Below are 16,971 nucleotides of genomic sequence, written 5' to 3' on the forward strand. Positions count from 1 at the left end.
GTAATTTGAGAGGTGTTTTGTTTTTTAATGAATCTCAAAACAAGTTAAATTACCTTTTAGGTTTTGCTTTTATGTTGTGAAGCTAAAGAATCAATGAAATCTGTATAGGTTTATGAAATACAACAGTAATTATGAAAATTCAATAACTAATGTTTTAATTACACTCGTTATGTGGACAATTGGCAATCAGACAATCCATAAAGTGCAGTCTCATACAAAAGGTATGAGAGCTGTCACTGGGGTGGTGCCTTTTTAAAAGCTACTCATTTATTCCTCAATGGTCCATATTAATACCCCATGTATACATACATATTAGTGCCTAAAAAGTACAAAGGTTTACCTTATAAAATTCTTAGGTACAAATATATACCTTTGAGGTATCAATATGGACCATTTAAGTACAAATGTGTATCTTTTGGAAAGGTACCACACTAGTGACAGCTCATTCATTCATTTTCTTTTCAGCTTAGTCCCTTTATTATGGGGTCGCCACAGCGGAATGAACCGCCAACTTATCCAGCATATGTTTTACACAGCAGATGCCCTTCCAGCAGCAACCCATCACTGAGAAACATCCATACACACTCATTCACACACATACACTACAGACAATTTAGCTTACCCTATTCACCTAGTGCATGTCTTTGGACTGTGGGGGGAAAACGGAACAACTGAAACCCAAGCCAACGAAAGGAGAACATGCAAACTCCACACAGACATGCCGACTGAAGGCTTAAACCAGCAACCTTCGTGCTGTGAGGCAATCGTGCTACCCACTGTGCCACCATGACGCCTCATGTTAATACCTTAAGGCAGGGGTGTCTAAAGTAGGTCCTGGAGGGCCGGTGTCCTACTGAGGCTTCAACTTGCTTTAACACACCTGCCAGGAAGTTAGTATATCTAGTAAACTCTTTAGAACACTGGCCCTCCAGGACTGAGTGTGGACACCCCTGCCTTAACGGTACATATTAGTACCAAAAAATTACACAAATGTAACTTAAAAATTTTTAGGTGGGAAATATATGGTTTTGAGGTACCTATATGGACCCTTTAAGTACGAATGTGTAACTTTTGGAAAGGTCCCATCCCAGTGACAGCTCTCATACCTTTATTTTTGAGAGCGTGTAACTAGATTACAATTTTAAAACTTACAACAAACAATAAATTTGTTTGGAGTATAATTTTGATTGTATAAATTTAGCATCACAAGCGATATTCATTATGTGCTGAATATGAATAAATAGAACAGAATTGATGTTTTTTTTTTTGTTGTTGTTCACAGTGCCTCAAAATTATTTTGAAAAGGAATCCCTAAGTTTACAAATTTACAAAAATAATAAATTTATAATATCTGAAATCAATACAGAAATTATGAACAAAAATGTTTCAGATAAGATTTTGTGTTTTATTGTGTTATCACATTTTATACTCAAATTCTTGTATTCATACATTTATTTTCCCATTTATTATTAATTTATTCACTGTAAAAAAATGCTGGGTTCCACACAATTCCTCCATGTTGTCCTAACGCAAATCGATTAAGTTAACTTAAGTGGATTGAACATAAAAGAATGGGCAATATGCACACAGACTTTTAATTTTCAGCCAGGCAGCCCAAGAGCTTCAGGTGTCTAGCCATTACAAAATTGTCACGTTTAAGATCTGATTCCTTTAAAAATCAGCGATCTTCACTGCTGTTAGATATACGCATTAAATTCCATTTCCCCCCGCCATGTTTTTAAAATATCAGTTTATTTTACCCCAGTATTTTCAATAGAAAATGGCATTTCTGTGTGGAGTTTGCATTCATTCCGCCGTGGCGAACTCTGATTAATAAAGGGACTTAGCTGAAAAGAAAAGTATTGAATAAACTATTATTATTATTATTATTATTAGATTATTTGAATCTATGATTTTATATTTTTTTTATATTATTTAAATTTTTATTATATATATATTTTTTATTATTATTTATGAAAACTGCCTTTTGTAAACAATAAAGGCAGGCAGCCCATTTTTGAACTTATTGAAAATTTTGGATATATTCATTATTTTTCTTTTGGCTTAGTCCCTTATTTATCAAGGATCGCCACAGCGGAATGAACCGGCAACTATTAAAGCATATGATTTAGCCTTCCAGCTGCATGGGAAACACCCATTTACACTCACATTAACACATGCACTTACCTACTACGACCAATTTTGTTTACCCAAATCACTTACAGCGCATGTGTTTGGACTGTAGGGGAAACCGGAACACCCGGAGGAAACCCACACCAACACCGGGAGAACATGCAAACTCCAAATAGAAATGCCAACTGACAAAGCCGGGACTTGAACCAGTGACCTTCTTGCTGTGAGGGAACAGTGCTAACTATTTTGTATACAAGTCATTTATTTTAGTTGTTTAATTTTGTCCCTTAAACATGGGCTGCATTCATACTTACCATCTGTATCATAAACAGTGACTTTTCACAACAAAAAAAGACTTGCTGCTTGTATAAACTACTTATTTAAAATGAGTTGAAACAACACAATTCTTAAGTTTTTATGTGGGACAACTTAACTGTTTCATGGTCAATCCACTTAAATTTGTAAAAACCATGGAGTCAACTTTGATTTGTGTTGGAACAACAGGAAGGCATTATTGGAAACCCAGCATTTTTTATGCATACATTGTAAAAAGCAATTAGTTGACTTTACTGTATTCCATGTAAATTCATTGTCTTAAAATAAGTTAATAAACTATGTGCATATTTATATAAAAAAAAAGTTAAGTCAGCTTAACAGCTCAAAGGTTTACTCACTTTTTAAAGTGAAATCATCTTGTCCTTTTTAAGCAACAGGTTTACTCACCTTTTTAAGTAATTACTTGCTTTTTACAGTGTACCGATGTCTTGGACAAATCATATCTAATGTACTTTTTTAAGTACTTCTTAGATTATGAAGAAGATAATATTCAAAAGAACTAGGTCTACCTACTAAAAAAGTGTGTGGTTTTGAACACAGCCATATCCCAAATGTAAAAATACTCATTTAAAATAAACTGTGTTTCTGAACCACGCTAAAGTGCTTGAATAAATCTGAAGAATTTCTTGCTGAAGGAATCCCTAAGTTTACAATTTCACAATATTAATAAAATTATAATATTTTACACCATGGTTTCTGCAGGTTTCATCAAGTTAAATTCAAGACTTTCCAAGATATTTTTAAGACCATTATGAATGAAAGTGCTCTTAAAAAAATAAATAAATAAATAAATAAATAAATAAAAAAAAAATATATATATATATATATATATATATATACACACACACACACACACACACACACACACACACACACACACACACACACAATTATACAGTTTAAGTCAGAAATAATAGCCCCCTTTTGATTTTGATTTATTTGATTCTAAATATTTCCCAAATTATTTTTAACAGAGCAACGAAATTTTCACAGTAGCCTATGTCTGATAATATTTTTTCTTCTGGAGAATGTCTTTATTTGTTTTATTTCGGCTAGAATAAAAACAGTTATTAATTTTTTAAAAAACATTTTTGGGACAAAATCATTAGCCCCTTTAAGCTAATTTTTTTCAATCATTTACAGAGCAAACCATCTTTATACAATAATTTGCCTAATTACCCTGACCTGCCTGGTTAACCTAATTAACCTAGTTAAGCCTTTAAATTTCACGTTAAGCTGTATAGAATAGTCTTGAAAAATATCAAGTAAAATATTATTTACTGTTATCATGACAAAGATAAAATAAATTAGTTATTAGAAATAGGTTTTTAAAACTATTGTGCTTAGAAATGTGCTGAAACAATCGTCCCTCCATTAAACGGAAATTTGGAGGAAACATAAACAGGGGCGCTGATTATTTAGGGGGCCTAATAATTCTGACTTCAACTGTATATTAATAATAAAAAATAAATTATTTTTGATCGTTTTTAGCAAAATATTTTAACTATTGTGCAAAAACAAGCAAGCAACTACTTGTATCTATACACTTTTTTCCAGCATAATTTTTCTTATAATAAAATATTAATACAATTATAATATGTTAAACCAATATACTAATTCTAAACAAAAACTATTAAAAAAATTTGTTTGTTTACACTCATATATTTGTACTCATTTATATGTTTACATATTTATTATTACTTTTTACACTGTAAAAATGCACTGTAATGTTTTTTTAAAGTACTACTTCAATTGTGAATTAGATATTATTTAAAAGAAGTGCCATATCCCAAATAAAAAAAATACTATAGAAATTTAATGTAAATTTAAACCATGCTAAAGTGCTTGAATAAAACTGTTTTGGTAATTCTACAATTGCTACTTATTGTTTATTACAAAGTGTTTGTACAGTAATATACAACACCAAACTCTGTCAATATATCACTTTAAACTATTTAAAATGTTAATAAAAGTCAGTTTTCCCAACTTTTCAAGGTTAAAACTTGTTGGAAGCATGATCAAGTTCCCATAATGCAATTCAAAAGTGAGTCAAAATCAAAACATGGCTCACAAAATATGGTAAACTGCTATCTTATGGTTCACAAACACTACTATGAATGACAAATTGCGCATATGTGATTCACTTTATCATTTATATCTGTTCTGACAGACTTGTTTCAAATGATGCCAACAATCTTTGCATAGAAGCCACATCACAATAGCAAGTATGCCTGTTTTTGTTGAATGATTACAGTAGTACTGTATGTAACGTGATACACGACCTTGGCCCTTTTTACAGCCGTGTTTATTTGCATACAACAGGACCGCTGGAAATTGGAAAACATGCGTGACAAAGAAAACACTGAAAGATCTTTCTAAAGAAACCGATATCATCTGAAGAATTGTAACATTTGCGTATTGTTATTGCGCGCGCTGTGGCCTGTTGTTGAGGTCATTCTAATCCTCCATTCTGAAGTCAAATGTGTTTATCAGGGCTGGCTTCTAAAAGCAGAGTGAGATAGCAGTTGTTGACAACTCCGCTTGGGTCCATTCATAACAGGAAACAACAGCTCATTATCCCTCCACTGCTGCGCTCCCAGCCACGGCTAAATAAACATTTATATAGTCAAAGAAATTGTTTCCTGGATTTCATAACAAGATTGTTTTTTATTATGCCCAGTATGCGCGGATGACAATACATGTGCTGCAAACATGTTTTCTTAACTCTCTATAGTGCCCACATGAAAAAAATAATAGTGTTTTTGAACCATACTATAAAGTGTATTACGCTGTTTAATATTTACACCTCTGTTAATGAATACTCCGGCATACTCTAGTATAAGCTATACTTTATAACTATTACATTTACTTTAGTTTTTACTACAGTAAACTGTCGTGTATTTGTGGCATAATATACCCTATGGTCATAGAAAACTAAAGGGATGAACCAATAGGGAAATTTTGACCGATACAATGACCAGTATTGTTGATTTGGATACCAATACAATACACAGTTGAAACCAGAAGTTTACATACACTGTATAAAAAGGCACATAACCATTTAATAACCAAGTCAGATGTTAAATGGGGCTAAACTTTTTCTCTTTTAGGTAAGTTAGGGTATCAAATTTGTTTCTGTGATGCTTAATAGCAAAATAATGAGAGCAATATTTTTTGAGAAATTATTATAACTTTTGTTGAAGGTCAAGTTTACATACAATGAGATTATTCTGCCTCTGAAAAGCCCAGATGATGGTGTCAAGGTTTTGGAAGTTTCTGATTGGCTAATTGAAAACATTTGAGTTAACTTGAGGCACAACTGTAGAATAGTATTTAAGGAAAACCTCAAACACACTGCTTCCTTGTGTGACAACCTGGGAAAATCAACAAGCCAGAATCAACAAAAAAAAAAGTCAGATTAAATTTGCTTAATTACACTGGAAAAATAATAATTTTTGGAGACATGTTCTGTGGTCTGATGGAACTAAGATTAAACTGTTTGGCCATAATGACCAGTGTTACATTTGGAGGACAAAGGGGAAAGCTTACAAGCCTAGAAACACCATCCTAACTGTGAAGTATGGGGGCGGCAGCATCATGTTGTCGGGCTGTTGCATGTTGCTGTAGGAGGGACTGGTCCACTTCACAGCATAGATGGCATCATGAAGAAAGAACATTATGTATACTGAAGCAACATCTCAAGACCAGCCAGGAAATTAAAACTTGGCCACAAATGGGTCTTTCAAACAGGCCATGACCCTAAGCATACTGCCAAATTAGTTCAAATGTGCTTTATGGACAACAGAGTGAATGTTTTAAAGTGGCCATCACATAGTCCTGATCTCAATCCTATAGAAAATGTGTGGGCAGAGTTGAAAAAGCTTGTGTGAGCAAGACAGCCTACAAATCTGAGTCGGTTACACCAAATTATGTCAGGAGGAATGGGCCAAAATTCTTTTAAACTATTGTGAGAAGCTTGTGGAAGGATACCCAAAACATTTAACCAAAGTTATACAGTTTTTTTTGTTTAAAAGCAAAGCTAAAAAATACCAAGGAAATGTATGTAAACTTTTGACTGTCTAGAATATACAATATACATATACAATATTTTGTGCATCCCTATAAAAAAATGACAGTATTGAGTCAATTTGTTTATATTACTTTTGCTGTTTTTGTGTTTCCATAAGAATTATAGAATTAACACAACAGATTCATGCAAACACTTTACCATAAAATCGTTTAAATACACTATAGTATTTGCTGTAAATTACAAAAGCATTACTTTCTTTCATATAATTAAAATCTAATGCCTTACCAAAATCGGGTAATCAGGTTAAAAATATCAGCCTACATTTGTTACGGATAACAATAAAGCAAGCATTTATCGGCCGATATTATTATTTCCGCCAATATTTCGTGCATTTCTCTAAAAAACGACAGTATTTGTTAATATTTCTTTAGTTGTTTTTGTGTTTTCAAAGCAACTATAGAATTAACACAACAAATTAATTCAAGCATTTTACTATAATATGGTTCAAATATACTGTAGTATTTGCTGTAAATTACTGAAGTATTAAAAAAGACACCTTTTTATTCCCCATGTCATACCTCTGCAAATATACATGGATTTCAAGTTTCACTTTGATCATTTTTGTCCTATACAGTATGTGTCTATTCTACGTAAAACGATATTACTGTTTCAATTTTTGTGTCTGAAACACTGTAAACAACTTAAAAAAGAGAAAACAGACAGTCTGCTAATGAGTGAGCCAAACAGATTTGTGGTAAGGCTATAAAATATTACTGATAACATTTTTTTTTTTCAATTATCGGCCGATATTGATATGGCCTCTGATACTTTGTGCATCCCTATAAACAAAACAACAGTATTGAGTCAATTTGTTCATATTACTTTAGTATACTATACAATTATTAACTATATAATTAATGCAACAGACTAAATCAAGCACTTTAGTATAAGATTCAAATGCACTATGTGTAAATTACAAACATATTACAAAAGATTTTACTTCCTGTTTTATACAGTATGGTGGCAAATATATTGATTTCTCTTGGATATTTATCATCCAATATGCGTCTATGCTAGGTAAAACAGCTTTAGTGTTTCAGTTTGTGTGTCTGAAACACTTCCAACAACTAAAAGAAAGAGAAACCAGCTAATGAGTAAGCCAAACGTGTTAATGGCAAGGCTACAAAACGGATTGAATTGTTTGTGAAATCATTGTTTTCCTTGTGAAATGTGGTTCAAAACACGAGGCAGACACGAGTGCGGTAGAAGAAGCAGCTGTATTTGACTATAAAGGCATCTAATCCAGTGTCTCTACGCAATTTTCTTGATATATTTCAGTGTAAAAAGCCTATACTCTATAGAAAAGAAACAAAAAAAGATAACAGAAAACCAAAAAAAATAATCTCTGAAAAGATTACACAATAAATCACAATAAGTCCCCATTCACCAATCATTTCAATTAAAATAGAAACATTAGTTCTGTTCGTTTTTTCTATCATTTTCCCTCAAAACAAATATATATACCTTATATATTTATATTTATATGTATTTTCCAAGGCAGTTTGGCGTGGCCTGCAGATCACGGCCATAGTAAATCATATCTCAACACAAAGTTTAAAAACAAAAACATCTCAAATGAGGGCTGAAGCTTTGAGAACGGTTGTTTCAGGTGACCAAAATACAAGATGGCACTGTTAAACAGAGGCCAAGGCAGCCATTCGTTCATACGCACACACACTCACACACACGAAACAAAAACCTAGAGCCTCAAATGAACGTTAACACACACAAAAAAAGATGATCGTTTCTCCTGAATTGACTAAATTGAGCTAAATCAGGCTGTGATGTGAAAATCTCCCAGCTGAAAGCACAAGAATGAACCTGATACCGTATATAGGTCCATCATGAGGATTGTGTGTGTTTGCATGTGTGTATTGCAGGTCTTTTCCACCTTGTTTTAGCCTCTTCAGTGCTGCATCATTGCAATGTGGGTCTGTATATGGCCATTACAGTCACTGGGATATAAGAGATATGCATTATTCCCTGAATACAATAACTTTAGGCAAGTACTGAGTTTTTACGGTGAGCATTTATGCACAGGAATCAAGTGTGAGGGTGATGATGTGTACAGTAAGCAAAAATATTAAGTGGAAAAAAAACTAAATATGTCAAAGTAAACAAGGAGAGAGAAATAGAAATGGATGAATGTGAAGGAAAAATAAAAATGGCAGGTAAAGGTACAACAAAGCTCATCTTAGCTGAATGGTAATGATTAAGGGTTAAGTCCCTGGGTGATTGTGTGTGTGTGTGTGTGTGCATGTGTGTGAATGTATCCCTGGGTTCTCAGGACCGAACGATTCTTTCCCATCAGTTTCTGTGGGACTATGTAGAGCCTCGTTTCTGTAACTCCTGAATAAAGGCTGTAAAAGAACACAGAAATTAATTAACATAAATTTATTCGATTTTTCATTCATTAAGAGAGAAAGGGCAGGTTGATGGTCTCACCTCCGATGATTTCATTCTTAACCTTCTGCAGCTCTTTTCTCACCTCCTCTAACAGTTCCTGAAGAATCAGATGGATATATATGAAGCAAATCACATTTGAATGATATCTTTAATAGGTAAAATTTGAGTACAATTAACATTGGCTTGTCACAAACAAACATTAGACCACTTTTTGGTAGTCAATTTCTGTTTTAATAGCAGAGCAAAAACAAAGATGCAAACAGATTTATTTTAATTTATTTGTTCATTTAATTTATTTGCTAATAAGATTTATTTCTATATTTAAAATTGCCTGTGTTTTGACTTACTATATTTAATAAAATAATTTCTTATCTATATATATCTACAGTTGATGTCAGAATTATTAAATCTCCTAAATTATTAGCCCCCCTGTTTATTTTTTTCCCCAATTTCTGTTTAACGGAGAGCAGATTTTTTCTACACGTTTTTAAACATAATAGTTTTATTAACTCATTTTTAATAACTATTAGAGAAATAAATTTTATTTATTTAGATTTATTTATGTGTTCTGTTATTTATTTTCAGTGTAAAATTATTACTTATGTTCAAATGCCAAAAACTTTTTTTACTCATGTTTAATTGCAAAGAGAAATGGACTATGGTTTTTTAGTTTTATTTTTGTGCTGCATTAATTGGTTACTAACCAGCAATAAACAACACTTTGAATTATATAGTCATGTGAATTACAAGTAGGATTTTGAAATTCAAAATGCATAATAATCGTGATAACCGTGAATATTCCTCAGACTATAATCGTGCAACCAAAATCTATAATCGTTGCACCCCCGGTTGTTTGGGGATGAAACACCTTTTTTCTCATACAGATTATTTTCTTTTTAATTTAAACTAGATAAACATGTTTAAAACTACATCTAATGTAATGGAAATGTATTTTCAGCTGTTTTTAACTTCACCTTTTCGATGTAAAAATTAGACTTTGATCTAACCATCTGTGACAGCAATGCAGGAAATTTCCATTTAAAAATGCTTTAGAACAAGAACAACCGCAAATGCTACTATGCCAATGAGCACCTCACGTACAGATGGTGTGCTTTATTCAGTGTTAAATGCTACCAATATGAGTTTGAACATCTTTTTACATTACATTTTTTGCCATACTGAAAGCAGTAGCAGATAGTTTACCTCAGATCTTGAAAATAAAATAACTAGCAAGCTAACAACATCAGTCACCTTATATTAATCATGTTAAAGATGTTTAATATGTAATTATTAAATTAAAACCATACCAATTTGTTGGGAGTAAAGTAGCTGGTATTTAAATGAATGGCTAGAATTTAAATGTTTCTGCCGTGTTGCGTTTGGTTCTGATGCCAAAATTGCTTGTCATTGAAATGTTGTTGTATCGCATGTAGTAAAGACATGTTCTTTGCCATTTTGAGGCTGAAAAAGCTGTTTTTGGGTCTGAAAACCTGTTTAAAAATGTTATTTATTCAACAAAGCTACATTTTCAGTAGCAATTACCAGTCTACAGTGTCACATGATCTTATAAGCTGATTTGTTACTCAGTCAGTTTCTTTATGATTTTATTTTTTACAATCAGTTGTGCACTGGTACTTTTGCCATATTGCCATTCCTGTATGTTAAGCTATTAATGCACTGAATTCAATTCTGACCTGTTTAATTCGTTCCATCTCTGACTCTCCTTCTCCACTTTCAGCCTCTGCTGACTGGCTAACAGGTTTCATCCTGAAAACACAGTTAGACAAGGAATCAATACACTGAAATAGGTAAAAAAAAAGAGGAGGGAAAAGAAGAACAAAAAAGTAAAAAGCCTATACAAGTTGAACAAAATCCAGATATAATAGTCTAAAGAAGTCAAACATGACTTTTAGACTAAGAAAAACAACTGCATCAAAGACTCAGTCACTTCCATGGCTTCAACTGAAATAATACGGTAACACTTTATTTTGATGGTCCATAGACTGTGTGCTTAATATCTACTGATACTGCTCCTTCAATAGACGGGTAACTGATTATAAGAAACTTTGCACATACATTTCAAATTACACTAACCCTAACCCCAACCTAACAGTCTAATTTTAATCTAATGAGAATTAGTTGGCATGTAGATGCAATGCAATTTAAACTGAACAAACAAACCTTCAAAATAAAGTGCGACCAATAATACTAGTGCCAAAATGCTGCTCTTCACAAATAAGTGTGCAGTTTCCTTAATGTATGAAGTTACTTTAAAACTGAAAGTTAAAAGTGGATAATCACTCCTTCAATCCAGTGTAAGATTAGCTAAAAATATATGCAAAAATAGACACAAAATCTACTGTAACAGGGTATCCGAAGGGTCTTAAAGTCTTAAATCTCAAGAGCTAAATTTTAGGGTTTAAAAAGACTTAAATCTACACTGTAAAACGCAACATTCAACTTTATCAAATGAAATGAGTGTAGTTACCTCAAAATTGACTGAAAGTGAATTCTACTCATTTGAAAAGAGTTTTGAACTCAGTTGTGAAGGTAATTACTTAATTAAATACCTCATTATTTCAGTTTAAATTGAGTAAGTTCACAATACTCATATAGATTAACTCAAATGGTTTGTAGCAATCGGTTTCCTCCAGCAGTTTGAGTTGCCCTAACTTATTGGGTTTTACAGTACTCAGTTGGTTTGAGTTCTCTTCATTTACTGGGTTTTACTGTGCTCAAATTGCTCCGTTTACTCAAATGAATTAGGTTTACAGTACTCATAAGGATTAGTTTTTAAACTTAAATTTTTGATTTACTCAAATGGTTTGAGTTACCCTAACTTTTTGGGTTTTACAGCGTACTGAAATATTGTTTTGTAGGTCTTAAATATTTTTTTAAACAGGTCTTAATTTTCTTTTGTTCATGTATGGCTTCCCAATCTGGCCATTAACACCCATACAATCACCGACAATCACAATCTCAATAAAACTTTGCATTTAAAAAACTGCATTTAAATACTTTCATTACAGTAACATTTGTTTAAGAGATCTCCATTTATTTACTGCTGAGGATACTGACCTGAACTACATTTTTTACTTTAAAATTATTATTATTTTATTATTAAATTTATTAAATTATAATAATTTTAATAGGACAAGTGAAAATCTTTTCCAACTGGGATATTTGAAAAAAAAATCCTTAGCCTTGTATTAGTCAAAAACTTTTCTTCATAAAGGTCTTAAAAAGGTCTTTAAAAATCTTATATTTAAGTTGGTGAAACCTGCAGAAACCCTGTGTAAATATATTAGTCAATATTGAATCAAAAAAAAAAAAAAAAAAAATTTCCAAGTAAAGATTGGGCGTTGTTCAATAGTTTTAGAACAACTTTAATGAAAGGTTTTGATCCACTGACTAGTGTAGTCTATAAAAAAATTATAATAATATTATTATTAATAATAATACATTTTACGTATGATGAGCTTTTCTCACAACCCATTGCACTAACTTTCATTTTTACCTTAAAGAAACACTCCAAGCTCATTTTTTATCAAACTTTTAAGGGACTTTGCTGTCGTACCATGGCTACGGCAAGCGAATTGATATTATGTAGTGCCTAAAAATAATGCCCAGCTAAATAAGAGTTGCATAATATCACTCAGCCTGCTGCAGCAATGATACAGGAGGAAAGTTCCTTGATTATTACAACTGAATGACAGTATACAGTTAAAGTCAGAATTATTAGCCCCCCTGTTTATTTTTCCCCAATATCTGTTTAACTGAGAGAAGTTTTTTCAACACATTTCTAAACATGATAGTTTTGATAACTCATTTTTAATAACTGATTTATTTTATCTTTGCCATGATGACAGTAAATACTTAGATGTTTTTAAGACACTTCTATACAGCTTAAAGTGACATTTAAAGGCTTAACTAGGTTAATTAGATTAACTGGGCTGGTTAGGGTAATTAGGCAAGTCATTGTATAGCGATGGTTTGTTCTGTAGACTATCAAAAAAACATATAGCTTAAAGGGGCTAATAATTTTGACCTTTAAAATGGTTTAAAATAACGTAAAGCTGCTTTTATTCTAGCCTAAATAAAACAAATAAAACTTTCTCCAGAAGAAAAAAATATTATCAGACATACTGTGAAAATTTCCTTGCTCTGTTAAACATAATTTGGCAAATATTTAAAAACAAAAAAAAAAATAAAATTAATCAAAGGGGGCTAATAATTTTGACTTGAACTGTACTTCCTAGCCATAACTGACCTCTGACCATTTGCCTTAGCACATGACGTAACTACAGAAGTGTGAAGCTTTAAATAGGAAAACGATCAAAACTCTTTTTTTAGTTTAGGTGAGATGCTAATGGTCTAATCCAATTCAATGAATTATGCTAAGCTAAGCTAAAAGTGCTCTCTCTCATCTCGAAGATCGGCTGAATGGATTCTAAAACTCAAAACTGCTAAAACTAATGCTAAAACTCAACTGTTTAACTCTAAGGGACTTGTAAAATAAGCCTAATTCCAATACTGCATACTATTTTAGAGGTGTAAATTTGCACACACAAAAAAAAGTGATGCTGTGGTTTCAGAAATAAGCCATGGATGTGGAGAAAGCTTTAATATGGGTTTGTACACAGATCTAGAAAGAGAAGCATGAAAGTCAGTCTCACAGAGCCCCCTGTGGACAATAGGAGAAAAGCAGCAGAATCAAAGAAACAAACGCAAGCCTGAAGGCGACCGTCACCTCAAACAATCAACATAACACTGTTGAAAAAGTGTCTGTTCCTCAGACACTACATGAAGCCAGAGCTTTCCAAACCCGCAAGTTAAAACAAGACACACCAGCATAGATGAAGCTAAAGGAGATCAGAAATGCAGATCCATCATGGTGTCATGATGGGTCAAGTTCAGTCCAGTCTCTCTAAACCAACACTGTGTTGAGTCTATGTGTATATGCTACATGTATAACCTTCAACAAACTGCTGACAATCTGTTTTAGAATTTCAGGTTAGCTAAAGCGGACTCGTTTTGGGAACATTCTCCATGAGAAAAGTACTTTATAGAGTTTTAAACTGTTTGATTATTGATATTTTCATAATTTATAGTTCATTTTATAAGTCCCGCTTTATATTCAGTGTCCTTAACTACTATGTTATTACATCAAAATATAAATACAACGCATTAATGTCTTCATAATGCTTTGCACAACAGTTTGGGTGCTCTTGAGGTGGGATAGGGGTAGATTTAGTGGTATGGGTAACTTTAAAGGTGGGATAAGGTGTAGAGCATGGTCAACACAGCAACACAGAAATTAATATAGATGTGATTTCATGCAGGTGTTTAATCAAGCACATGTACAATGTAAAAACATGCATTAACACAATAAATACATTGTAATGAATTATTAATTTCAGTGTAAGTAAATATTAATTAAGGCCACTTAATATAAAGCGGGACCGAGTTATATGATGTTTTTCCATTTTTATTTGTGCTAAAACTTTATTTGTAACTGCTACGTAACTTTATTTATAATACTGTTACAAAATCTCTTCAAAATAGTTAACAGAACGAACATTTCTCACAGAAATAAAACTGACACCATCTTATTAAACGTGCTTTATAGATTAAGCATTTTTCTGTAGAGGGTACTTCATAGAGTACTTCATCTTGTTCCCTGCAGGCGGTCATTCTTACATTTGTTAGAAAGCCAAGTGTCTTTTTTCTATTTGTTCATTTGTACAATTGATAATTATTGTAACTGTAAAATGAGCTGAGGTATATGCTATGTTGGGATATTCCCATAAATACAACATATATAATACAATCATACAACCTCTATAATACACTGAAAAAATTATTCACTGGATTTATAATTTTTTTTAAGGTAAGAGGTTGCAAACAATTTATATTGGCTGAATTTAAACAATTTACGTTGAATATTGCTAATGGCCCGTTTTCACTGAGTGCTACGGTACGGTTCGGTACACATTTATGGCCTATTCCACTGTCAAATGTTGTACTGAACTGTACCATACCACTTTTTTGGCACCCTTTCGAAAGGGTTCCAGACACAAGAAAGGGTACCAAAAGGCAGGGCTAGACGTGCAGCTGAACACTATTGGTGTACAGAGATACGTCATTCGCTTGCGCAACAAGACAGAATGAAAACAAAAGAGCCGCCTTGCTTAAAATACACAGCCGAGAGATCTTTTACAGCGTAAATATATATACGTATAATAACGAGCCATGGTCGACCCAGGCTCAAACAAACCTTAGTTTTTTTACGAGCCAGTCTGAAGCATGAGCAGATTTGCTTTCTTGTTTGCGCTCACCACGCGTCTCTATCTGAAATAAATAACTTCTGTAGCTGATGATAATAACGTGCGCTTGATTATTGACGTGCTTTTGAAACCCGATCCTATCAGAAATAGACGAACGTGAGAGTGAAGCGCGAAAAAACAAAGGAGAAGCCGGAAAAAAGGAGCACTTAATTTTTTCAGCAAACGTGAACAAACTGCCATGTTTAACTATCATAATCGCCTTCTGGACTAATATGAAGTCAGAATGATGGAAATACTCCCTAACAGAGGCTTCATGTGCTGCTGAAGATGACAGAAACAGATGAGAGGTTTTCACTGACTGTAGGCTATATTTTGTGTTGTTTTTGAGCCAAAATAAGGACTAAATGTCTGCTGTGTGTAGTTCTTCTGTAGTTGGTAACATATCTGCGACTGTAAGGGTCTGTATTTGTTCATACATGTTGCATTTATTTTATTTTATTTATATAATTGCAGACGTTACAGTAGACTATTTCACACTGTCATTGATCTGTAGTTATAATCAAATCCTGTTCATAGAAAAGTTAGTAATAAACATTTATACAGAAGTATTTATGTATATAAAGCATCTCATTGTGAGAAGTGCTTCTCAAATAATACAGGTATATGAACAACCGGTACAGCTTTACTGTAGACATTTTCTTGAGCGAAAATGACCTCCACTGAAACTTTCTGTCATACACCACGCCCACCAAAAGGGTACCCTTGGTAGTGGAAACGCAAGTGAGATAAAGATGACCCGTACTGACCCGAACCGTACCGTACCAGTCAGTGGAAACGAGCCATCAAATAAATTTGTTTGTTTAAATTCAGCCCATATAAACTGTTTGCAACCACTCCAATCCAGTGAATCCTTTTTTTTTCAGTGTACCTTTATTAAGCTAGGACTCATTAACATGACAAAACGTGTCAGTAATGACATCAGATAAAAATTTGGAGTGGTAAGAAATCACTACATTTTAAAAAAACGTTTAAACTCGCCTCTAAAATCCACTGTGTGTTTATTGCGTTTCGTCTTCTAAGCCGCAAGTTACTTATTTTATTTGATAAAATGCCCACAGTGGCTTTTCCTAGCTCAGCAAATTACATTTTTCTGTCATATTTGGTGGCAGTTTATCAGGAAGTAAATGACTCTTTGGATGAAAATTGCGCTTTATTCGCAAATGTTTTAAGCATAAAAATAAAATCTAATTAGCATATTTGGTTGGAAACATCTATTCATGTTAACATTTATTCAGACCAAAAATATCTATTCTTATTAAAGATTTTTTGATACATAAGCTTAAACTGTAACGCTGAATAACATAGTGGCTGTAAATCATGGTAAAAATCTATGCTAGCTTTTGTTAAAGTAACAGAACACATGTAGAGAAAAAAGCTACATTCAAAGATATAAAGGACTTCAATAGATTTAAACCACTTTAAAACTTGACCTATATGTTCAAATTACAGTAAACCACAGACATGTTAGGGATATTTACAGTGGGGGAAATAAGTATTGATCGCATCATGTTTTTTTCTTAGAATAATATTTCTAAAGGAGCTGTTGACATGGAATTGAACCAGATTTTGATAAAACCCAAACAATACAAACATAAAAAAGAAACAAAAGATTTTTTTTTTATATTAGTTGTGTGTAATAACAATGAAATGACAAAAGGA

General features: G+C 32.7%; 1 protein-coding gene across 2 annotated transcripts in view; it reads right to left on the reverse strand.

The window, feature by feature from the left end:
* Positions 1-7,757: 7,757 nt before the first annotated feature.
* Positions 7,758-16,971, reverse strand: part of vaspb (vasodilator stimulated phosphoprotein b) — a 94,662-nt gene continuing 85,448 nt past the window's right edge. For both annotated transcript variants that reach the window (XM_005173680.5, XM_005173679.5), the window contains 3 exons: positions 10,660-10,732; positions 9,005-9,062; positions 7,758-8,919 (listed from right to left, as the gene is read on the reverse strand). In XM_005173680.5, the coding sequence (XP_005173737.1) occupies positions 8,882-8,919; positions 9,005-9,062; positions 10,660-10,732 (169 nt within the window). In that variant the 3' untranslated portion in view covers positions 7,758-8,881. The remainder of the gene's footprint in view (positions 8,920-9,004; positions 9,063-10,659; positions 10,733-16,971) is intronic.

This window comes from Danio rerio, chromosome 18 (assembly GCF_049306965.1).
Source record: "Danio rerio strain Tuebingen ecotype United States chromosome 18, GRCz12tu, whole genome shotgun sequence".
Lineage (NCBI taxonomy): Eukaryota > Metazoa > Chordata > Actinopteri > Cypriniformes > Danionidae > Danio > Danio rerio.